General features: G+C 46.8%; 1 protein-coding gene across 1 annotated transcript in view; it reads left to right on the top strand.

The window, feature by feature from the left end:
* The window catches only part of WNT2 (Wnt family member 2), a 47,033-nt gene extending 24,217 nt beyond the window's left edge, over positions 1 to 22,816 (top strand). The window contains exons 4-5 of the mRNA XM_032305252.1: positions 2,125 to 2,389; positions 18,369 to 22,816. Of these exons, the coding sequence (XP_032161143.1) occupies positions 2,125 to 2,389; positions 18,369 to 18,598 (495 nt within the window). The 3' untranslated portion in view covers positions 18,599 to 22,816. The remainder of the gene's footprint in view (positions 1 to 2,124; positions 2,390 to 18,368) is intronic.
* Positions 22,817 to 24,887: the final 2,071 nt, after the last annotated feature.

The raw sequence follows: 24,887 nt of genomic DNA on the forward strand, positions 1-24,887 counted from the left end.
GCTCAGGTCATAATCCCAGAGTCCTGGGATGGAGTCCTGCATTGAGCTCCTTGCTTGGCGGGGAGTCTGCTTCTTTCTCTGCCTGTGCCTGCTACTCTACCTGTTTGTGCTTTCTCTCTCTCTCCCTCTCTCTCTCGGACAAATAAATAAAATCTTTAAAAAGAAAAAAAGAAAGAAAGAAAGAGAAGAAATAATCTGTAGAAGAGGCAAAACCAGGTTTGGGCGAAGTTACCTTGGTGGGACCCTGGCGAGGTGGCCTGGAAGACTGGTATCTGCGTGCATGCGTGTTTGGGGGTGCATGGGGGAGGGTGAAGCAAGTGTATGGCAGGGAGCTCCTCCTGGGATGCATCCTGGAGCCACCCACCCACCTCCCTCAGCTAGACCAATTATACCAGAACCTCAGAAAGTGGGAAGTGCAGGGTTGAATCCACCATCTAAGTTCTTAGAAAGAGTTCTCACCATGTGTAGTCCCACCTTGGATAATGTCATCAAGGAGGTTTGTTGTCCCCTCTGCCTATGCCTTCCGCCCCAGACAGGTGCTGTCTTGGGGATAGAAGCAGTGAGGGTGGGAGCCCTCGGCAGGCAGGTTTCTCCTCTTCTGCTCCACGACTGAGCCAAGGTTCCAAAGGCATGGTTTTGGTGAGGCCATGGTCACCCCCACGGCCCTTCTGTGTGTCACTTTGGGTGTCACAAATGGAGAAAGCCCCTAATCATCAGTCAGGATCTCCCATGAGCAACAAAAAAGTTCTTTCAATATTATAATAATTTGGAAAACTGATTGATTAAATAAGACCTTAGTTCTAACTGTTGGGATAGGGAATGACAATTGTTAAAGTAGTAAATCACATAAGAAAGGGAACCCAGGAAGGTCTGTAATCAAAAAAGATGCTCTTAGGGGCGCCTGGGTGGCTCAGTGGGTTAAGCCACTGCCTTCGGCTCGGGTCATGATCTCGGGGTCCTGGGATCGAGTCCCGCATTGGGCTCTCTGTTCAGTGGGGAGCCTGCTTCCCTCTCTCTCTCTCTGCCTGCCTCTCCTACTACTTGTGATTTCTCTCTGTCAAATAAATAAATAAAATCTTTAAAAAAAAAAAAAAAAAGATGCTCTTAGAAAATATTTTGAGGAAATCCATTTATATGTCTGTCCTATGAGTTGGAAAGACTCTAGAGTCTGGGTTTGCATCTGGCATTCCACATCCTGGCCTAGGAGTTCAGTTCCCTGATCCCTAGCTCCCTCGCTCATCTAACGGGAAGAACAGTAGCCTTGGGATTCTGGCTAATCCCAAGACCAGAGCAGTTCTAGTTCCAGGGCCCACCGGAGTCCTTCCTTGTCCCTAGCCTCACAGCCTACTGCAAAGGGAGTGCTAGTGCAGGGAGCCAGCTGAGATGGGTTGGTCCCATGTGCCTTGGTTTCCCCTCTGCAGAAAGAGCAAGCTAAGCCCTGTCATCCAAGCTGAATAATTTGGCCAGAGTAGAGTGATAATCTCCCAAATCCAATGGTATTCTCAGGGTCATCAACTGATTTCCAGTGTACCCTGGCTCTGTCCTATACCAGCCATGTCCCTCGCGGCAAGTGCTTTAATTTCCCTCAGACTGGCTTCCTCATCATTTGCAAAATAAATATGGTAGCACAGGACTGTTGTAAAGATTAAGGTCTTTGAGATAGAGCATAGGAAACGTGAGCGCAATACCTAGAACATGAAAATAGTCACGGTCACTATGATTGGCTTATCAAAAGAAGCAGGCTTAGGAATTCCTGAGTAGTGCTGTACAGTTTTAAGATAATAAAGACACATTTATTTAGGAAAAGACCTCTAACTCATTCTCTCACTCTTCCAAATAGCCCTGTGCCCTGTTCCATTCAAATTGGTGAGGTTTTTGTTACTCCAATAGCCAAGTAGTGCCCATGGCCAGGCCCCGCCCCCACACTGATTCTCCCGGGGACCCCACCTACAGCGGTCAGTGTGGCATGGCGGAAGTGACCCTCAATATCTCCCAGTCAGTCCTAAGTCCTGGGATTCTTTGTCATCAGACTCACTTGTCGCTTGCTCACTGGGAAGGGGAGTTGTAGCACTTGTCGGGGTCTTGCGTCCGTCTGCCCTTGACCTTGCCCGTCTCTCCCGGCAGGCGGTAAAGCGGTTCTTGAAGCAGGAATGCAAGTGTCACGGCGTGAGTGGCTCGTGTACTCTGCGGACATGCTGGCTGGCCATGGCCGACTTCAGAAGGACAGGCGATTACCTCTGGAGGAAGTACAATGGGGCCATTCAGGTCGTCATGAACCAGGATGGCACTGGTTTCACTGTGGCTAACAAGAGGTTTAAGAAGCCAACAAAAAATGACCTCGTGTACTTTGAGAATTCTCCAGACTATTGCATCAGGGACCGAGATGCAGGTAAGTTCAAAACCCTTTACTCACAGTACCTCATTCACCGATCGGTCCTCCCCAGTCTCAGTCTGGTCCTGTTCTCAGCCTGACAATTCTGTAAGTGCAGCCAGATGCCTTCAGGTTCAACGTTCATGGTCTTGTAATTCATATTTCAAGTGTGAAGTATGAATTAATATTTATAATTCATATTTCAGAGAGCTTTCCTAGGCAACTAGAGAAATGGATTGAGAATGTGCAGGTTCTAGAGAAAGGTGACCCCAAGAAAGTACATGGCAGGGTCACAATATGCAGATTAACCAAATTCTTCAGCTCGGATGAAACTCTGGTGAGCTCATATACACTCTGTACAGCAACCTGGCATCTTCCCTGTGATCCTGAAGCCAAGAGGAGTAGAGAGATCTATGCAATGGACCTTCTCTGTTACAAATCCATCTATGTGACTATGAAGGGGAACCCAGGCCTTGCCAGTTTTGAGATCTGCCATGCTTCTCAGTCCCTCGTTCTTTCCAATATTCTGAGAAGTTGTTAAATACTAGAAGGCAAAAATGCATCCCCACTGGTGTGGCCGTTGGTGGGCAGTGGATGAGAGCTGTGTAAGGGGCATTTTGTTTGTTAGAGCCACACCACTGCCTTGCAGGCAGTGCTTTGTCTGTCTTGGACTCACTCGAAGGGCAGCTCCATCAGCCTCAACATAGCTGTTTCCACCAGCGTGATTTTAGGCACCTGCTCTTTACCTCTGACCCCTCCCAGGCAGCCCTGAGCTCCAGGCGTCTTTGCAAAGACTCATACAAAATAAGTCTCAGTGGATAGGAGGAGATGGAGAGCCCTCAGCCAACTCTGGCTCAAGCCAACTTCCCAGACTTAGTAGAAAGCAAGGGAATTTGTTAATCAGGAAAAACATCCTTGAATTTAAATTCTAAATAGTTTTAGGTTCTAAAGTAATTGCAAAGAAACCAGTAAAACAGCTGGCTCCTAACACTAGATTAACCACGAGGGATCCTTACCAGGGAACGTCACAAGAAGTCCAGAGCCTCTCCTTTGTCCCTGAGCGGCTGAATTTCCCTCCTGGTTCGATAAGCACGTTCGTTACAGTATCGGACGGGTCTATACCTGCAACCTACGGATTAGCTAGGACCGAGCACAGGGACCAGAATGCTGTTGCATTCCTGACATGCTTTGGGACCTCTAACAAGTCATCCTACCTGTCAGCCCACAGTTTCAGCCAGATCACCATGAAACCTATACTTTGATAAAAGATTGTCCCAGAGGTCTGGCTCCCCTCTGCCATTAACTAGCCATCTAACCTCAGGCTCCTCCAGGACATGGGGATGATGATATCATGATCACTTTAGGAATTACAATGGATTGACTCCTGTGTGTCAGGTACTGGGCTCAGATCACTGCACACATGGTTTTATTTAATCCTTAGAACCACCCAATGACATCAGCGCAATGGAACCAGTTCCTGGGCGGGGCGGGGGTGGGGGGAGGGGTGGGAGAGGGTGGCTCCTTGTTGATCAACACCAACATGAACCAAATTCCCATCTTAGCTGTTGAGATCAGATAAACAGCCCTGGATAACATCATCCCAACTGCCTGGATGAGGAAAGTGAATGACTAGCTCAAGATCTCCCTGGTCTTGGAGGGGATGGGTGTCTGGCTATCAGACCGGGTGGCCTGCACACCTGACACCGCAACTTGTCACGAGCTAGCTCTGAAAAGGCACGGTGAAGCCAACCCCTCATTCCAGATGTAAGAGGGCCTGCTTCCCCAGGACATCTGTCCTAGGCTCTTGGATTAAAGCAGTTTACACAGTGAAAAAAACAGGTGCGATGCTCGATGGCCACTGAGCCTCCTCATGGGCATCCGATGAAATAAAGCCCTGACTGTGTTCTCGAAAGAGGAGATTCTGAATCTACCCCCTGACGCCTCTTCAGGATACTAAGTTATCTTTCCACACTTTGCTTTGGCTCCTCCCGTTATTAGACCAGGATTCTGTTTCCTGATCCTAAAATAGCAAACACGTCCACAGTACCTGCCATTCGTTAGCACTTGGTCTGCATTCTGCCAATGACTCGCACCAAGAATATAAATGGGTATGGTATTTTCCATTTTATGGGAGGGAAGAATGCGGCTCTGACAAACAGGGTATGGAATTTGCTAAAAAAACCCCAGTCGGTTTAGAGGCAGAGCAGGGATTCGAGCCGTCCATTGTTTTAAGCATTCTACTCTTGTCTCCAGACATGCCAGCTACAAGGCACCCTGTGGCAGAGGCTGATGTTCTGAGGGAAGTTTTAGAATTTCTTCACTCTCCATTTATTTCTGTTCTATTTTAGGTTCATTTTAACTTATCTCATTTTTAGCTTAAAAAGGATGTGAACTTAGTTCTTTTGCTGTTGATTAACCAGGAGCTACCCTTTTTTTTTTTTTTAAAGTAGCTGGTTCCAAAGTATTAGATCAGATTTCCATTAAGATTCCTAGAGTATTCATACCTTGTTTGAGCTAGCCTTCATGTCCTTTTACAGCTGAGCCTGAGGAAATACCAAAATCATCCATACAAACTTTTCTTTTTAATTCTATTGACTATTGGGTGACTATTTCAGTGAAAATATGATTCAGGGTGTTTGCTATCATGTAGGCGAAAGTTCCCGTTACTGAAAGAGTAGAGTTTTCATTGTTCGTACTTGAATTCACATGTACCTAACCACATATATGAGATGCAGATTTTCCCTGAGAAAGCCTGCTTCAACTCACACAGCGACCGAGAGCCTTGTGCCTGCCTGTGTAACCTATGGCCTTCTAAAGTTGAAGGTGTATCCTGGCCATTTTCTACTAGAAACTCCTGAAGCATGCACTCTAGAAAGTTGGTCAAAACAGTTGTAGAAGTGGGTGCGTCTGAATCCTTCTGGAGGTGCCTCTAACCTCTATTTGCAGAGGCAGGGGGAGGTGACAGAATCTGAGACGATCGACAAGTGGGGAGACTCCTGCCTGTAATTCACAGTGGCATTCCTCCTCTGAGCTCTGCCCCCTTGTCCTGGAAGGAAGGTGCTGGATGTTGCAGGGCTAGCGTCCTGTCCGTCTGTACTAAAGCAGCCCCCAACATGTGTGCATCGCTGAGAAAGCACGTCACGAGGGTACGCTCTTCCCTTCACGAGCATTGTGTCGAACCTTAGGAAAGGTCTGTTTTCTGCTAACTGGAACTCCCACATGTTTGACATGGGTTACCTTCAACAGTATCCAGGGCTCTAAAACAGGTCCAAAGGTAGCAGTAAAATTTAAAGCAAATAATGTGTCTTTCCTTTTCTCTATTAAGTTTGGCACTGTTCCCTATATCGTTCTATTTCTCTTTTTTAAAAATTTCATACCATTTCCTGTTGAACTGATTGGGAACCTTCTGCTTGTGCAACACTGGAAAAGCAATGGTGGTGAGCAGATTGAATCTTGCCAAGTCATAGGCTCCTGTAGTGGACTGACTTCAGTCTTGCTGGCTGGTGCCTGCTCCCTGCTCGGACGAACTCATCACGTGACTGAAGCAAGCCTGTGCATTTTGTCAGTCTGGTGTGTAGGACGGATGAAGGCTATGGGTCTAGTCTGCTATTTCCCAAAGCGAGGGCCTCTTGGGGAAACGGTTAGATCATAGTCTCAGGGGATTGTTGCTGGGATTCCATCTGCATTTCAAACTTGAGTACATTAAAATGGAAAATCAATGTTTTAGGCAATCCCCGGCCTACAACGCTGTTTTTCGTAAGTATTTTTTATAAGTATTGAGTAAGAAGAAATCCTGAGGACATTATATTCTTTGGAATACCTGATCTCTTATGAAGGAAAAAAAAAATCTTTATTTAAGGAGTTCTAGACAAATGACACCCAAATATATTCCCCACCCTGGCTTGCCCAGTATGAGAGGGATGTTCTTCCACATGGAAGCCCTGCACTTTCAGGAACTTTCTTGCACTGTGAGTGCATGAAAGTGATCTCAGCCATCCAAGCATTCACATCCAAGCTTGACAGAGAAGACCAAGCCAGCCCTTGAGTGAAGTCCTGAGAGAATGACAGAAAGCATTAGCAGGCAAATTTCGATGAGAAAGGCAGAAGGCTGAGTCAAGACCCTGGACTGCTCATGGGTGAGGACAGACCCAGACGCCAGGGACAGGAGGAGGGTGGGAACATGGGGTGAGTTCCTCTGAGAGTCTGGCCCTACTACACACATTCTGGACATATTCTCTGAATCTGCACATCAGTCACCTCCATTTATAGAGAAGGGAATGGAGGCTCAGAAAAGCTTCTTAACTTGCCTGAGACTGTGTGGCCCATAAGTGGTAAATGAAACAAAATAAACACAAGTCAAATCAAAAGTCCCTACTTTCCTGGCTATATAACTTCTGGAAATCCGGGGAAGGGAGACCTGTGTCCTAAAGAGGCAGGGTGAGGACACGGGAGCAGAGCAGGCGGAGGGGCCTGCAGAGTGGGGAGGTGGAAAGTGGTCAGACCCCAGCTTCCTCCTGTTTGGCTCCGGCCACCTCGGAGCCCCTCTAACCACAAGCCCTTCAAGTCTGCAAGAGTGGTCATGTCCTTCACAGTTCCTAAAAAATATCACAAACTCAAAAACGATTAAGGAAGATAATCTTACAGCAACAACCACAAGAGACTTTCTCCACCAGCCTTTAGCTGAGCAAAGTGAGCGCTCTGATGTTCAACGATAAAGACTCCCCTCAGATCTCAGAAGTCCGTAGGGCGGTGTCACGCCGCGCGTGTGACATGAAGCAGGCCACACTGGAGGCTCCATCTGGGCAGCCGGGCTTTCTGAGGCACATACTCTAGTGACTGTGAGGTTATCTACTCTGGTTATTGCCCCAGGCGTCTGTAAATCAAAGAAGCCCTCAAGTTAGAGATAGTCCATCTCCGAGGAATGCCGCTGTCCTGTCCAGAGACGCGGATGCCCCTCATCACAGGCCACTTTCCCCTGTTATGAGGTAAAACCCTGACCTGGGCCGGGGGTCACCCTGAGGTCTCCTCTCCAACTGGAGGAAACAGGCGACCCTCCACCTCCTCTCTAGTCAAGTTCAAAAAAGAGAGTTCTGCAATTGTTTAACCTGTTGTTTGCAGGCTGTGAGTGGGGGAAGCGCGAAGGCCTCTTTTCTCTACACAAATCACACTTGCAAACAGCTTGGAAACCCTGGGAACGCAATTCCAACCACTGTTTACAGCGATTCACCAATCTAGACATGCCCACGGCGTGGCCGGGTCTGCGGCGGCTCTGTCATTGTGACCCAATTGAGAGCAAGGGAACAGCCAATAGGAATGGAATGGATGGACCTTATTTTGATATTAAATGCACAATTCCCACAATATCCCAAGTTTCCTCATGGCTTCGTGGGTCAAATATTTTTTTGAGCCCCTTCTCTATGTCGGACCATTTGATAAGCCTCTGGAATGCAAAGATGTGGAAGCCAGACTCGGTCCTTGCCCTCAGCCTTCACGAGGCCGCCAGTCTCTGTAGCTGAGCTGGGGGGGGGGGGGGCAGGCAAAGGCAGGTAGGCCAGGTGCTCGGGGTCCTCAGGCCTGGACAGGAAGGGGGCGCTTTCTGGGTCTCTGGCCTCCCTCTGCCGCTCTATTCCAGGGTCTCACTGCACGTGTGTCATTTGAAAAACTAAAGACTAGGTTACTCATCCCTTTCTATGTTGAAATTTATTTTAGAAATTCATGAATTGATATCTGAGAAGTGCCCCGACAGCTAGACCAGGAGAGAATGAAATGAAAGATGTATTGGTGTGTCCTGTAAGTCACCATTTTCGCAGGCAATTGTTGATTATGTTGTATAATTAACATAAATTACTAACCAGAGGACCCTCTTTTCAAACTATCAGTGGCAGGTAATACAATTAATTAACCTGTTCCTCCTTCCTGCAACATAGTGTTCTGATTTTCCTCCTGCCCTGCTAGCTGGTCTTCCACAGTTCCAGTTGCTAGATTCTCCTTGTCCGTCTTGAAGATGTACACCCCTTCTGCATCGGCACCTTCTCCCTGGGTGGCCTCCTCTTTCTCGATGGCTAACTGCTTCTGGGGTCTCTTCTGGGTCCTACCCATGCTCAACGGCTCCTCTCAATTGCTCACATCATGATCAGTCTGATCCTGTTAAAACTGAGCTCTTGATTCGTCCCACTCCCGAAACCTGCTTTCCCCAAGCGTTCTCTTTGCAGAAAACAGCAAAGCCATCTGCTCCATCGGGCACATAAACCTGCAGGTCCTTTGCTACATTCTTTCTTACATCTTGGCCCATCACCAGGTCCTCCTAAAATGCATCAGGGATCTAGTTCAGAAAGCCTTCCTTGTTCCTTGACTCACAGCACATACCACGAGCTTTAGTAAGTTTATTTATGTATTTGTTTGGTCTCTGTTTGTCCCACTGGATTCTGATTCCATGATGGCGTGGTATGTCTGATCACCACCGGGTCGCCAGCACCTAGCATGTAGACATGCTGAACCGAGTGGAATGGCAAGTTATAAACAACATAAAATATGCTCATCGTAGGAGCTGAATTCTTAGTTATGTTGGTGCAGTGTCATAACTTAAAGATAACTTGGTTTCTTTGACAGGTGATTATTAAGCATGTCTTCACTCATTGCTGATGATAATACACGGCCTGTGAAAATTCCCATTTAAACTGAAATGTTAAAGGGAATTTTCCCTCATGTTCAAGTGCATTAGTGGACCATGGAAAGAGCTGAAGCTGTTGGTGGCTGCCCATTTCCCTGGAAGAGATAAAACTCTCATAGCCAACAGTAGACTATATTGATGGCTTTTAGTTTCCACCAAATACTCAGTTCTTTTACTCTGTGTGGGACTTCTTCTTAGTTCATCTGATTTTGTTGTTAATGCAAGCAAAATACTTCTAATACTACTTTATGTTATAGGCGTGATCTGTAAGTCTGCCTTTCCTTTCAGAATGTAGGTGTACTAAATTTATTAAAATTTTAGGATACACTGAAAAGGGCCCTAATTTGAACTGACAGTGGCAATCAGATTGAATTGTGTAAATTGGGAAAAAAAATAAAAAGAAAAAGAAAAAAAGAAAATTTCAGAAAAAAGGAAACAAAATTCTCATTTTCCTGTTTTTGAAGTCTTTGACATAATTGGCACCAACAAAAATTTACCAAATTGAGATCCTTCTTTTTTGTAACAGAAAAAAACCAATATGTCACAAACAAAAGAATGAACTTAACATATTTTAAAACAATGTATTTGCTTACTTCATGTGAGCTTTCCTCATGGAACCGATTTTGTGCTGGTGTGGTTGATCTCTTCTTTAAATCTCTGCAAATCCTAACCATTCCTGGCATTATGGCTTAGTAGACTTTGGTGCAACCCATCACTACCTATTACTGTTTTTAGTGATTACTGACTGGGTAGCCATGGACAACTTAACTTCTCTGGGTCTCTTCACATATGTGTTTTATTCAGAAATTCACATAAATGACTGAGTGAATTGTTAATAAATTTCACTCTAAGTTTGCCATCACAGAACCTGAACTTGATGTCACAGACTCCCTTAGGTTGCTATTTTCAATTTCTATCTTTTAAAAAATGTGCTGCATTTTTTTGCATGTGTTCTCTGTATAACCAGTGAGATCATCTGAGTAGAAACCAGGCTGTTAGCTAGCTCACTCTGACCTTAGTGTCTGAGGACTCAGTGGCCGCTCCCTGGGGAAGCATGCCCTCCTTTGTCAAGGAAAAGCTGATCTTCATTTTTAAGAAATTGTTTTTAATTTAATATTTAATGAATTGGGACTTTATATGTTGACAGCTGAGCACTATGCAGTGTATAGAAGAAATATAAGATCCAACCTCTGTCCTTGGGGAGACAAGATGCATGAGAAATCATCAAACATTTCGTAACAGTATATGAGCTCTATTGCATGACACACATTATAGGACTTGGGAGGGGGGTCAGGTGGGCCAGGAGCAAAAAGAGAGATTGCTCTATGGAAGGTGCTCAAATAGGCCCGAATCTAGAAGAATGCGAAGACTTCTGATCCAGGGAAGGGAGGAAGGTCCAGGACAGCAGATGAGAGTAGCTCTCATGAGGAAACAGCCTACATAGCTAGTCAAGTCAATGGGACAGTGAGGATTTGGCCCAATTTTAAAAGGAATAGGTGGGGGAGCAATGGGAAATAAACTTGGATAGACTAGGTGTGCCAGACATGGAAAGCCTTGAAGAGTCTGAACTTAACTCTAATTCCATGATAGGATTTGTTAATTTAATGGGACATGCTTTCTTGTGCCAGTCAAGCTTTTCCTGGTTATTAGAAAAATGTTGAATAAAATCCTCTGAGAGAAGGGGAGATACTGTCTGTCCTAGTTTTAGGTTTACAATTCTTACTACGTGAGAGGGAAGCCATGTGCGTAGATGAATGTGCGGTCTCTAACATTTGCTCTAACATTCTTTTCTTCCCTCGATAAATCTGTGTCGTTAATGACAACATGTAAGTCAACCAGAGGAGAAACAGCCGATTGGATGACGGGCTTAAGTGAATCTTGCTTTATGTCCTAATGGTCAACATATGGGCTTCTGTCAGCCTGGAGTGGCAGGAATTTCCAAAGACGCAGGCCCATCCACAGAGAAAGACCGTTCGAGAGAGCGCCCTTCCTCCAAGGTCCCAGAGGTGTGGATCTGGGAACTATTAGCAAAAGCTCTCCGTCCTCCTCTGCTGTCAGGAAGATGCATGTCGGTGGAGACAGAAATGTTTTTGCACTGGGAGCCCTGACTCCATTATTAATTTTATAGCTCTAGGGAAGGGATGCTTGATTCTGTAAAGTTCCCGCAGCACTGCCCCACCAAAAGTGAGTCCGATGGTCCCAGCTTGCGGGATTTAGAAACTCTGGTTCTTCACCCTCCTTTTCCCCCCATGCACATGGGAACTCTGTGAAGGGTAAAGACCACACTTGCGGGGAGGAGAAAGGAAGATCTGGCCGGAACTCGCACCTTCCCAGGGCATAGACATTCCTGACTGCCTGGATCTTATGGACACTGCGTCTGGGCAGATAATCTCCTAGCAGTGTGGTGTGAAGGCGACAGAGGAAGGGTGGGTTCCCGAGGCCAAGTCTGCCACACTCCGTCTGGAAACTGGGATCCGAACCCAGGCAGGCCACACATCAGGTCACATTTCACAAACCTAAACCTAAGGGAAGTCAGGGAAAAGATCTCGGACTGGCAACTTATCTTAGGTAAACGGAGTAAATCAATGGGCAGTAGGAAATAACATTATAAATCACTATGAATGATTTTTAAAGATATGTGATTTTTGAATGATTTTAAGAATGATTTTTAAAGAAACACATCTCTTATGTGTTTATCTTCTTACCATATACCACTTTGGGAAACTAATGATAGGGCCATTACTCAAAATATTTTTAAAACTTCCGTTGAAGTATTTGTAAAGCCCACCACATGAGCTTTTGCGGATGCTGTAAGATGCAGATATGTTACCTATAAAGGTCCATTTGGGGTTAGGACATGTCTCAACAAATCTTAAAGTCAAGTCCAGGGGAGAGTTAGGTGAGGGAACAGGCTAAGACATGCTATTTTGGGTGAGAGGAAAATTGGTGCTATTGGCTTTCCTGAATCAGAAAGTTGTGCTTAGCGAGAGTTCTTCCCAATGTTTTCAACCATGGCCCCATCAGTGACGGAAGTTAAAACCACCTTGAGGTTTTGGGAGGCGTGCATGTTGGTATAACAGAGAAAATGGTCTTGTCCCTCAAAAAGGTGACAGGAGTTCAGCGGGGCTCCGAGTACAGGGACAATGCATGGAGGCCACTAACTGCAGGCTAACTAGCCTTTCTCATTCTCATGTAACTGTAGGTGTCTTCACTGTCTGTGGCATGGCATATGCTGGCGAAAAAGTCCCTTCCAGAAAGATTACGCATCAGGACCTTTGCAAGTTCTTTGTTTGCTAAAAGGGTGAGGGGAGAGAGCAGGAAGGGTTTTAAAGTTCATCCTCCTGGGATCTGGCAGGGCTGTGGGCTGGTGCTCTCTGCCAGATGCTGCCACGGTCAAGAACTTGAGCTCTGGACTTACACAAGCCTCCTGGTTTCCCTTCCTGACCTGCCTGCTGCCCGCTGTGTGATCCTCCCCCTCCTCCACTCCCCCATTTCCAAACTGGTAATCACAGACCCTACTTTCTAAGCTTACAGGAATTAAATTAGATAATACAGGCAAAATGCTTCTCATAGGCCCTAGCCCGTGTTGGTGCCCCATAATTGTTGGCTCCAGTTATGAACAAAAAGAAGAGAAAGAGGATGGAAAAGAAGGCAGAGGGCAAGGAAGCAAGGGCAAGAGGAATGAGGGGAAGAGAGGAAAAAGGCAAGGAGGCACGGGCTTTGGACTTCAGGCTGACGTTGGAGCTGGTTTTATTAATCTGGGGGTTCCTGCTGGGGTCCAGGCAGGACCACCAATTAACTAATGAGGATTGACTCATTAATGAATGGTATAGCATTGGGCGGGGGAGATCTAGAAGTGTATGTCTCAATATTTAGAACTAAAACAAGCAGGAAGATCATAGAACTCGGAGGGTCCCTTTCACAAGGTACACACACACACACACACACACACACACAACACACACACACACACACAATTTATAGTCTTTATTCTTACCTCCTATTTTAAGAATAATGGTGATGTCTTCTGTTTTGGAAAGGACAGTGGGAGGTCCCTAAGACCGTGGAGCCTTTCTCTATCATTGATAATGGGGCTTTATTTTCAGTCCGGTAAAGGAAAGCAGTGCCAGCAAATTTTGTATAAATTCTGCACCCTAGAAATGTTCTTTTCAGGGTTTTCGTGAAACTGCTCTATATTCTGCTTGAATGATAGCAAGTGTCAAAACTGCTTTCCTTCCCTACAGTCTGTCATTAAATCTACTTAGATGCAAACCCCAAAAGAAGAGCTAATTTGTAGTCCATTGTCCTGTAGCCTCGTGGTCTCCCCAGACAACAGAGCCACCCTGCACCTCTTGGCTGGCACATTCCTGGGAGCCTGGGGTCCTCGCAAAGGAGGCCATTCCTCCTCCAGGCTGTGACCCCTGTTCTCACATCAGTGGCTCTCAACCTTCAAAAACCCTTCTCCTCTTCCTCCTTCTGGGCTCTCCTTGTGCCTGGTTTGGGCGGCCAGTGGAGAGTGGTGTGTCCAGATGAATGGTGTTCTCTGGCGTTCTGTAACCGAACGCTGAGCTACTGAGATCTCAGTGCCAGAGGCTTTGTTTCCTTGACTGAAACCACTTCTAAGTTAAGCTCTTGTCAGTGGCCATCACTTTGACCACCTCAGAGATTTGATGGCACTGAGGTCACTTCCCTGAGCCCCCCTGTTCAGAGTCTGGTTCAACTTTTTGCATCTGAAGGACAAAAACACCCCAACTATCGCTACGACTGGTCAGACCACTGGCTCAGGACCTTCTTAGGCTTCAGGCCACCGGGGAAAGGTCACCAAGTTTGCTATCAGTAAAAAGCCCATAGCCTGATTCGGGAATAAGACTCCTCATCTCCCTCTTCGAGCCGCAACCCCGCACCCCAACACACACATACACACCTCACAGAACCAAGGGGGAGAGAAAATTCCAATTGCGTGCATTCTCATTTTAATGAATGCATATTGGTGGAAGTGAAGAATGCTTATGGGTGTGCAGGTTTATGGGAAAAAAACACAAAAAGGTGAAAATTCAGCAGCCTCTGGGGAGGCAGGTGAAGGACCCATTGGGGGGGGTCTCCCTTGCACCATGGCTCAGCAGTTACCTCTGAGGTAAAGATTTCCCACTCTGCATCTCCACGCTGATCTCTCTCCTGAGTCCCAAAGAGTATTTTCAGTGAATGTTCCTGCCTGGAGGACCCACCGTCAACAACAAAGTCAATGCGTTGAAAACAAAACTCAGTATCTCGGCTCAAAGCCTGCCCCTCTCCAGGTGTCCCACCCCAAGGAAGGTCACCAGCATAAACCCAGTCACTCAGGCCAGAAGGCTGGGAGTATTTCCTGACCCTCACCCTCTGTGTCCTGCCCATCCTGCCTCCCCCACAGTCCCCTGAACCCTTTAACCTCTCCCACCCCCACTAGCACTGTCCTTGTCCGGTCACCCTGTGTCCTCCCCAAGGCACTTCACTGCTAACTTGGTTCCTTGCCTTTACCCTGGCCCTCTGCAATCCATCTGACCCCAGCACCCACCGTGAGCCTTCTGAATGTAAATCCACCATGTCCCCCTTTGGGTAAAAGCTCTCGGTAGCCCTCTTTTGTCCTTGGGTTAAAGTTTCTACGCCCTCACCTGTCCCACAAGGCCTTCCACATCCTGGCTTCTGCCCACCTTTCCTGCCTCTGCTCTCGCCACACTCTCCTTTGAATGCTGCCCTCTAGCCAGGTTAAACACCTTTCCGCTCCTCACATATCAGAGTTTTGCTGGTTTCCTGGTTTTGCCTCTGTGGCCTCCTCCCTCTTCTTTTCATTACTAGAACATGGAACACATACAGAAAAGTGCACACCACCTGTATAGCTCAGGGAATGGTCTCCAACGAACACACCCATATAATCCATGCCCAGACCAAGACCTGAAGAGGACTGATATTCCAGAAACCTCCCTCATGCCCCTTTTCACCATTTCCCAAGGGAAATCACTACCCTGAGTTCTAATAGCATAGACGGATTGTTCCCACTTTCGTACTTTATGTAATTAGAACCTACCGAATTGTGTCTGATGTCTACTGCTGCATAAAAAAACCACCCATAAATTTCACAGTCTAAAACAACCTTAAAGTCCCATCTCAGACTCATCAGTCCTTGCTGCCGTGCTCTTTTGTCCGCTTTGCCACCAAGTGAAAATTGGCCACACTCCATACCCATCTGCCCTCACCCCATTCACCCCACAAGATCGCTGCTGTGTCCTCTGGTTCTGCTACAGCAGCTCTCCTCAGAGGGTGCCTGTTACCTCCTTCGTGTTGAGCCAAGTGCTCCGTTTTCAGTCTTTTCCTCCTAACCCTCTGCCCTCAATTCCGTGAGTCCCCAAGTCCTAGTGATTGTCCCCCCTTTCACCCATCACGTATTTGTCCTACGCTCATCGTCTCCTGCCTGGACTAACCAGCTGCCTCAAGGATGCCCCATGCCGACGGGCTTTCCGCTGATGACAAATCTGGACAGGCTTGCTGCTCACCATGGGATGAAACCCAAACTGTAGCAAGGCAGGAAGGCCCTGAACCCCTGCCTCCCCACGCCTGTGCCGCAGCCACACTGGCTCTGCGTCCCACGAACGCACCCCGGGGCATCTGCTGGGAGGTTCTGTCTTACCCAAGATGCCCTTTGCTCCCTTCTCCCTCCAGACCTACTTATCCTTTCCATCCTACCTCCAAAGCCACCTCTGTAAAACTGTGCTGGTAACAGCTCCTTTTCTGACCCTGTTTGCTGCTATTGGTATTAATAACACTCATTATCATTACTATATATTTGACTCACTCTCTCTGGAACATAAGCTCCTTGGAACAGGATCTCTGTTTTGTTCTGATATATCCCAAGCTCCCATAACTGTGCCTAGCACATAGTAGGCACTCAATAAACTGGCTAATGAGTAGAAGGGTAACATTCACTGAGCCCTTATTTGCCAGGTGTTTTTCCTGCAGGATCTCATTCCCTCCTCACCACAGTCCTGTGAGGAAGGAACTCCATTTTTATCCCAGATTCACAAGGGAAGAAACTGACATCTACTGCAATGAAACAGCTTGCCCAAGGTCACCCAGCTGATGGATGGCAAAAGCTAGGACTTGGATCCTGATGTGTCCTAGCTCTAAATAACCTGATTCTACCATCGTGAGTTTGTCTCCAGTGCTGCTTTGCCCAAAACTCTCCTGGAGGTTACAGAAGGTCTTCAGCAAACAGAAGAGTTATCTTAAAGTAGTGCGGGTACCTCTTTACGGAGTAATCTCTTCATTATAGTATGAGTGCTCAGAGAACAGGAAGTGAATTCTAATTATTTTACCTCTCCACCACCACTACCCAAAACTCTAAAGAGTCGGCACAGTGTCTTACATGTTTGTGTTCATTAGATGTTTGTTGAATGAAATAACAGGCGTGCTGTTAGGAAGCAGTCCTTCTTGTCCAGTCAGTAATTCTGAGCACTGTCCTGATGATTGCCCCCAACCGCGTGCTGCCTCTTCTGTGTGCTTCTTCAGCACGATAGAGGCTCCTGGCCATCCCTGGCTGACCCCCTTCTCCCCCCTGACCCCAGCCCTTTGCCATCCTTCCGGTCATCATGAAATCCCCTGCCTGTCTTCCTGCTGTCAGTGGCCTGATCACGCAGAACAAGTTCTGCCCAGCCTCTCCTCTTCTTGACCTCATGGCCTGCTGGAACCTGGCTGCTTCCTGGGTCATTCTTGACAGGCAGGGCAGCATGACATTTATGTAGATAATTGGAACACACTTTGGATTGCGGTAAACAAAGAGAGTCACGAGGCAGGGCAGGAGTTATGAAGCAGGAGAAATTCCTTGTTAAATGATAGAGGAACTGGAAGTGAATGAAGACCCTGTCTTTTTCATCCTGACACACTTTTTTTTTTTTTTAAATAAGGAGCTTAGCTTCTCTCAGTTTGTCAATTATTTAGGATTGTTGATTGCAAGTAATAGAAACCGGAGTGGTTTAAGCTGAGGGGAAATTTATCATAAGGATACAGAATCTCTAGGAACCCAAAGGTTGGAATGCAGCCAGGCCTCAGGGATATATGGAAGCAGCTCCAGGAAGATAGTCCAGAATCTGGGCGGCAACCTCTTTCCATGTCTTGTCTTCACTGTCTATGTACATCCGTCTCATTCTTACTTCTCTGTAGACTTCTACTTGCCCACACACTTCATCATGGTGGATGGCTGCGAGGGGCTATTGAATATGTATTTGGCACGACCGCCTAGCTCCCACAAAACTGCCAGTCCCCAGAGAAGTCTACCTGATTGGCTAGCACAAGCCAGGTCCCCATGCCCTGTCCAGTCACCTGCCACCAGCAGAGCCAGTGATGGTGTTCAACATGGCTGCCAAGTGTCCATTTCTGTTCCAGAGAAGAAGCAGAAAGGATCCTTCTGAGCTGAGCAAACTCCCCACAAAGGCCCACTACATTTTGTTCTGTTGTCTAATAAAACTCTTATGGAAGAATTCCGGTGCTTCCCCAGGAATAGAAGAGGCACCCTGTCTTTGAGAGTCTTTTTCAGACACAAATACATAAAAATGAATTGCCATTTAGGAAACCTCACCTTAAATAACTAAGACAATGTTCCAGTGGTAGTTGCCAGTAGGTTTTTAAGCCACTTCTGTTCATTGCAGGCTTAGCATCCTGGCTTCGCCCAGGAGCCTCACACACCTGTAGATGGTCCACTGGCCCATAGCGCTTGTGGTAAAGCAGACGGGCGTTGCTCCCTCCTCAAGGTCTTACACCAACGATGCCCACGCCTCCCCCTCAGCAGCCAGAGTTCTCTCCTCTTTCACATAAGGCAGGGTAGTCAGGTCTGGGGAGAGAGAATCCCCTCCCTTTGAGGGAGTTCTGACAACTTCTGAACCTGGGTCATGGCTTCCTTGACGTGGTTTGAGGGCAGGTGGGAGGGAGCTAGGATAGATCCTTCTTTCATTCTGAGCTGGCCTTGCACACTCAGTGATCCACCTGTGCAAGGCTGGGTAGGGCTAAACTCAAAAAGTTTATCCAGCTCAGAAGTGGGAGCCCTAGAGGTAAGTTGCCCCAGGCAGCTCCAAAGTCTCGCATCAGTCTTTCTTGGACTTGGCCCTGTGGGCAGGGCTTCACTCACAGCAGCCTGGTGCCTGGGCATGACAGACCCTGTCCGGGCCTCAGCACAGGGGCTCAGCCCCAGGCTGTGGTGACGAGGGGCCGGGCACCATCCCAGAGGAGGGATTCTCCCACTCCTGAGGCCTGTTGTATTCGGCCCACACCTTCTCAGTGACCCCTCCCCGGCTTGTCTTCCAGGCTCCCCAGGGACAGCAGGCCGAGTGTGCAACCTGACTTCCCGCGGCATGGACAGCTGCGAGGTCATGTGCTGCGGGAGAGGCTACGACACCTCCCGGGTCACCCGGATGACCAAGTGCGAGTGTAAGTTCCACTGGTGCTGTGCCGTGCGCTGTCAGGACTGTCTGGAGGCCCTGGACGTGCACACGTGCAAGGCCCCCAAGAGCGCTGACTGGGCGGCTCCCACATGATGCCGGCGGAAGGCCCCGCCCACCTGCCCTCCTGCAAAGACTCCGTGGGATCTGCAAGGACCCTGGGCCTCTGGGCTTTCTCGGGGAGATACTTCCTAAGGCATGTGACCTTTGTCTCAACAGAAGCCCCTTCTCCCTCCCTGAGGGCCCCAGGACAGGGGCCACATGCTGCACATAAAGCATGCCTTATCCTCCCTGACTTCCAGCATTCTGGGGGCACATCTCTTCCTGGTCGGGACTGACAGCTAAGAGGGGAAGGGGGCGGCGGTGGGATGGGGGTTGTCTAGCTGATCCCAGTCTCCACCCACCTAGACCTTTCCTCTTTCTGGAGCACTTGGCCAGAGGGAAAGAATGTCCCAAAGGAGCTTTTTCTGTGTCTCACAATAAATGCTCATAGTTTGAGAAATTCTGTACTTCGCTCTGGAGGATAAAGACAGCAGGACCAATTGCCACTGAATTAACTTTAAATCTTGAAAAGAACAAGTAAGGCTTCTGCCCGATCAATTGATTTTCACAGCCAACCCCTCCAGGGTTAATTGGTAATTGCTTGGAGAAGAATGGCTTTCAATGAACTTTAGGTTTCAAATGCTTATTTTTCAAGGCGTTTATTGCCTTATTAAAGTCTGATGTGACAAGGTGGGACCATTGTCCTTTGGTACAGTTTGGAATCTTTACAATTGCAAGAGCCTCAGAAAGGAATTGCTCTGCATTACTGTCCCCTTGATATAAAGAAGCTTTAAGGAATGAGACTTCTTCCTTAGGATCTGAAAGGAATTTAAAAGAAGATTGATGATCTGGCAGTGTTCTCTACCTATTGAGGGAAGATGGAGGAAAATAAATTAGTAAGTGGAATATCAGAAAATGTGTCTGTACAGATAAGGAAAAAAGGGGGAATGATATTTCTGTCTGGTATGGTGCATGTGACCTGTGGAATTTTGTAGACAAAATGGCTTTGAGAAAGAAAACTTCAGGGATGACAAGACCAGGGAACCAGCACACTGACACAGAGGTTTCCAGAGCTAAGTCACGCCTGCACCATAAACAGATGCCCAGAACAAGTTGGTCACATGCGCCGAGGAGCACCAGCTTCTACCCATCCCCCTTGAAGCATGTTCAAAAGAGCTGTCACGTTGAATTGTGTTCATCTGAGGCTGACAAGATGACAAGACACCAGAGCCCAGAGCAAATGACACACAGCTTTGCTTATATAGTTGGCAACCCTAGTATATTATATTGCAAACAAATCGTCATTTGGAGACTATATTTAAGGGACCAGCTATAATTATGGCAACATCAATGTGCAAATTGTGGCTGGCTTCGGCCGTGAGACAAAAGATGACATTCAGGGAAAATAGAGAAGCTGCCACCCCATTTTGCAAAGTAAGTGAAAGAAAGGTGAAATATCTGAAGATAGTTCTCATTCCCTTGGTACAGTGAGGTTCTGGTTCTCAGTGTGGTCTTTTTCGCATTTACTAAGAAGATGTTCCGATCTCTGTACCCCGTGCCCGGTGACTGAGGCTCACTCGTTCATTGGAAGCCTTGTCTTCAGTTTCTCAGTCCTTGCAGGATGTCTAGATGGAGGCTCACGGACAAAAACCTGCTGGGATCCTTGGCCAGAATTCAGGCTTGCCTCCTAGCCCTTGTCAAAACGAACAGAATTCATCTCCTTTCCTTCACTTCCAAACCCCAAAATTTATCATCTGATTTTTCCAGAGTAGCTCTATCCTCTTCTTATTCTGTGGAGTCAGAGGGTGGGAAGACTGGAGCAGGACAGAGCTGCTCTGAGCTCAGCGTGGGCCTTCAGGGGTGCGTGGGAAGTCCAGGCAGGTGGACGGTCTTAGTTACACTGCAGCTGCCTGTGGACGCCTTTCTGGGGGTGGTGAGGGGACTTGCACAATGATCCCACAGCTGTCAGCCCTTCTGCCTGCTGGGTGAACTATGAAATCATAACTCCATGGGTGCATATAGAAATGGAGAGGATCTAAGAGGACATCTCAGCTCCCTCCACTCTGTATCTGGGGAAGCTGAGACCAAGAGAGGTGAAGGCCTCTGTGCACTTATCTGCCATTGCCCCCCATCTCCATGGCAAACAGAGGAGTAGGAAAGTCAAGCACTTTATCTGATTTGTCTCAGAATTAACCCAAGTGGATTCTAAGTCATTTAGTATCCAAAGGGGATGGTCATGATTTCTTTTCATTGCTGGGATGTTTTGATCTGACTTTGATTTCATGCTGAGATGCAGCCTTCTTGGTAATGAGCAGGGGCACAAATTTTCCTAATCTGTAAGGGAGGCTATGGCAGCCATCGCAAGTGGCGGTGGGTGTGGCCATCACTGAGGGCACAATAAGAGAGTGAAGTATTTTTATCTGCTTTTACTTCTGAAAGAGGAAATCTCCACTACTAAGGGAAAACATTTAAAAACCGTTGAAGATAAATTCAAACTCATTTTCTTTAGGGTTTGGTGGAGGATGGAGACAGCATGATTCTAAGTCATACTGAGCTCTTGATTACCCGAGGCTTTTAAGGGAATGTGTGGCACAAATTACCCAAAACAAAATGAAAAAATCTGCTCAGTTCAGATCCCTTACAAATTCCCTCTCAATGAAAATCTTACTATAATACAAAGATTTCTAGACCCAAGAGGATGCTCACTAATGTTCTGCAGTACCCAGAAAAGTTCTAACACGAGAGGAGATCTCAACTAACTCGGTGGGGTCTTCTACAATAAAGATATCATCCGCACAGGTCTCTGATCTTAGCAAATGAGTTGTCTTCTTCGGTCATTGTGCCTTCCTACGTTGGTCTGCACTTTGCAAGACTGGACAGGACTGATCCGTGTATTCTGTGAGCACGCCTTGTCAGGGTGCATCCTGGTTAACTTAGGATAGCCTCTCACATTCAAGCTCTAGCACAAGAGCCCCAAGGGCCAGGACCACACTCAGCCGTGGCTCTGTGCCCCTCCAGGAAGGAGGCCCCGGCACAATACGGATATCACCGGACTGAAAGGAACATTCCCGAAGGATCTATCAAATGGCAACATATTCTGTATGGGGCTGGATGGTGGGGAAAAGACTTGAGAGGGAAAGAGCCAGGTGGCTGTCGCCAAGTGACTGGCTGAACTTGGTGACAGAGCAGAGTGGCTTTCTCAGCTCCCGTGGGTAACCGCCGCCCTTCCTCCTGTGGTCAATTCCCTGTCCCCTCCCAGCATCTACTCCCCGAGGGGGCATCGGGAGGCCCAGAGGTGCAGAGCCTCGGGCCACTACCCGCATTCTCCCTGCCCATGGTGTAGTTCCGTGCGAGGCTGCACAGGTTCATTTCAAGAGACGTTCTCGATCGTCAGAACCATATTCCTTTCTGTTGGAGTTACCACGGAGCTCAATAACATCAGGTATCACATTTCTTTTTCAAAGAAAGTAGCTTTTGAGTCAGAAAATCGAACTTCACATTGACATTTCTCAGCCCGATTAATTTATTAAGGAATCTTCCATCAGCTCTACAAAACCTCAAGCAGGGCTCCCTCTGAAGCAGCCAACATGACTGAGCATGCACTTGTCCTCGATGGCAGTTTCAGGCCAAGATATTGTTATTACATCTCATTTATTAAAGGTTAGCCTGGGGCTGGTGTTGTCTCGCTCAGCTGAAGAACATTCATCTCCCCTCTTGCCTGCTCTTCAAATAAAGGCTCAGAGAGGCGTCCAATCGACCAGAACCATCCTTTTGTGTCTGTTTACTGTACTTCAACCTGGGTTTCCTTCTCTTAAGAGCAAGAAACATACTCTTAACAAATAAACCTCGCCAGTTCTAAAGCTGGTGAATTGCTTTTGTCAGGTCTACGCTGACTTTCTGCAAAGCAGCCCGCTGGTATAAGCTCACAAAGGCATGCTTATTTTGCCGTTCTCCTTAGCTAGGCAGAGAAAATTCTCACTCATGCATGAGAATGTTCTTTACATTTTTCAGGGGATCAGCAAGGTGACAGGTGGTCTGCAAAGCCCAACATGATTATTATTTTTCTAAATCATAGTTGTTCCAACTCTAGTTTTTTTTTTTTCCCTGATATTCACATGATTCCTGTTTAACCAAACCTCCCACTTCCATGAGCTAATAAAAGTGTCACGCAGATTGTTACAAAGAACTATTGTTATTTACAAGTCTACATTTTCTGTGAAATCAAAACATAATAAAGAGAATTTTCAGTGTTGACTTTGTTATTTTAAACTTGTGATAGTCTTGCTAAACCCCCTGGTGGAAAGAAATCCCTGAGGGTTATGGGAGTTATTCCCTTGTCTTCTCTCAGGAATACACTTCCTATACAACATTATTAAGAGGTGGCTTTCAAGTTTGTAAAGATTTTGGGGAGGACTGTTGGCTTACCTTACTGATAAATACTCGTGTGAACTCATGGGTAAGGCTTATATTCCTGACTGAGGGATTATTCCACATTTTCACCTGGTGTTGCCATTTAAGTGCTTACCCCCTCTAGGTGCCAGCATGCTTTGGCTGTGTTCATAAATTCAGTGTCTCTCCACAGCAGCTAGACCCACGCTGCTGACCTCTCCAAATTATTGCTTTCCATGTAGAGTGCTTGCTTTTGGTTAAAATGGTATTTTTTTCACCTTGATTAGAAACATACAAGGTCCCTTGCCCCTGAATTGAAATCTGTGTATCCTGACTGTGGGTGCTACTCACATGCAAGTAGGGAAAGCTTGGAAAATGGAAATAAGCTCTCCTCCAGCAAAGGAAATCCACCCAACATTTGCTTTTCCCTGATGAACTATTTTGGGGTGACGTGACCAAGCAAGGTGCTGACTATGCCCATCAGGTACCCCAAGGTGGCCTGATTGTGAGGCTGCTTGTGGTCCCTCTAGGATGAGCTGCAGAAGAGGTAATGAGGTAATGATACTTGTGTCTACATGGATTCTTTGAAGACCATTTTACCCAAATATTTTTGCCCAAACATTATCAATGAAACTTCCCTATTCACTAGCCCTTTGGGTGAGAAGACTATCTTAGACATTGTACGATCTTCAAAAGCAATCCTCTGTCTACACACTAGATGCCAGAGGTACTCTGCTGTTTCTGAGATGTGACAACCAAAAGTGTCCCCAGACATTGCCAGATGTTCCTGGTGAGGGCAGGAGGAAGCAAGGTGTAAGACAAAACCGTTCCCAGTTGAGAACCACTGATAAAATACTTTGCATCCAGTCCTCCATCGAAACGCAATCCGTACACATTTCTGCCATTTTCAGTTAGGAACACTTCACTGGGAGTGATAGTTTAATGGGATTAAATCTCTGTATTAATGCATCAGACTAGCTGGGAAGGAATCTTTTGGAATGGGTGTATCAGAGAACCCCTCAGGAGCATGGGGCAGAACAAGACAGGCTGAAACTCGAAGGTCACTGTATGTCCTGGGAGGGTGGGAAGCACCAGGCTCCTGGGTTTCTCCAGATGGCCATTAACTGTAGGGAATCAAAGGAAGGATGGAAGCTTAGCAAGGAAAAACAACAGCGTGGTTTCAGAAGCTGGAGACAAAATTCTTCTTACAAACTCCATTTTTACAACACTCAGTGGGAAAGAAAAGCCCCCAGATATGGCCTGGAAGGTGAAAAGAGTGAAACTGTTACAGCTCTGCATAAAATAGTTGGGTAATTCTGAGCTTCTCAGAACAGAGAGGAGGCACCAAAACATGGAGAAAGACTGAGTTCCAGGCAAAAAATAAATAAATAAAATAAAATAAAAATAGAATCTCCAGTTTAAGGCTAGGACGGATATCATTTGCAGGTTAATCATTGAACACCGACCCCCTCCACACACACATACACACTGCCAGTTGTCGCTACTGCAGGTAACGCTAGCCTTGTACGGGCAGAGTTTTAGGAGACTGAAGCAATCCAAGTGTTCTCCAGTGTGTGTCAGCGAAGCACGGGAAGGGGAGAACACATGCCAGATACAACATGGGGTAGAGTAGAGAAAAAAACAAGCCTGGATGGCAGATAAAGGATAACCTCAGCTGGACAGAGGACTTGGGACCAATGACAACTGGCTGAGAGAAGGAAGTGGAAAGCCAGACTTCTTCTACTTGACAATTTTTCATGGGCCCAACTGAATTTATATTTTAGGTTGCCCATGAAAATAAAGACCAGACAAAACCACTTGGATGAACAAATATCTTTTCATCTGTTCCCTCATGCTATAATCTAGTTCTAGATAATAGAGCATAATTAAAATCTGATCAACATGATCAGCTTACCATTTAGACTATTTTTGGACTCTTAACTTGATTTTGTAA

The sequence above is a fragment of the Mustela erminea genome, chromosome 11 (assembly GCF_009829155.1).
Source record: "Mustela erminea isolate mMusErm1 chromosome 11, mMusErm1.Pri, whole genome shotgun sequence".
NCBI classification, from domain to species: domain Eukaryota; kingdom Metazoa; phylum Chordata; class Mammalia; order Carnivora; family Mustelidae; genus Mustela; species Mustela erminea.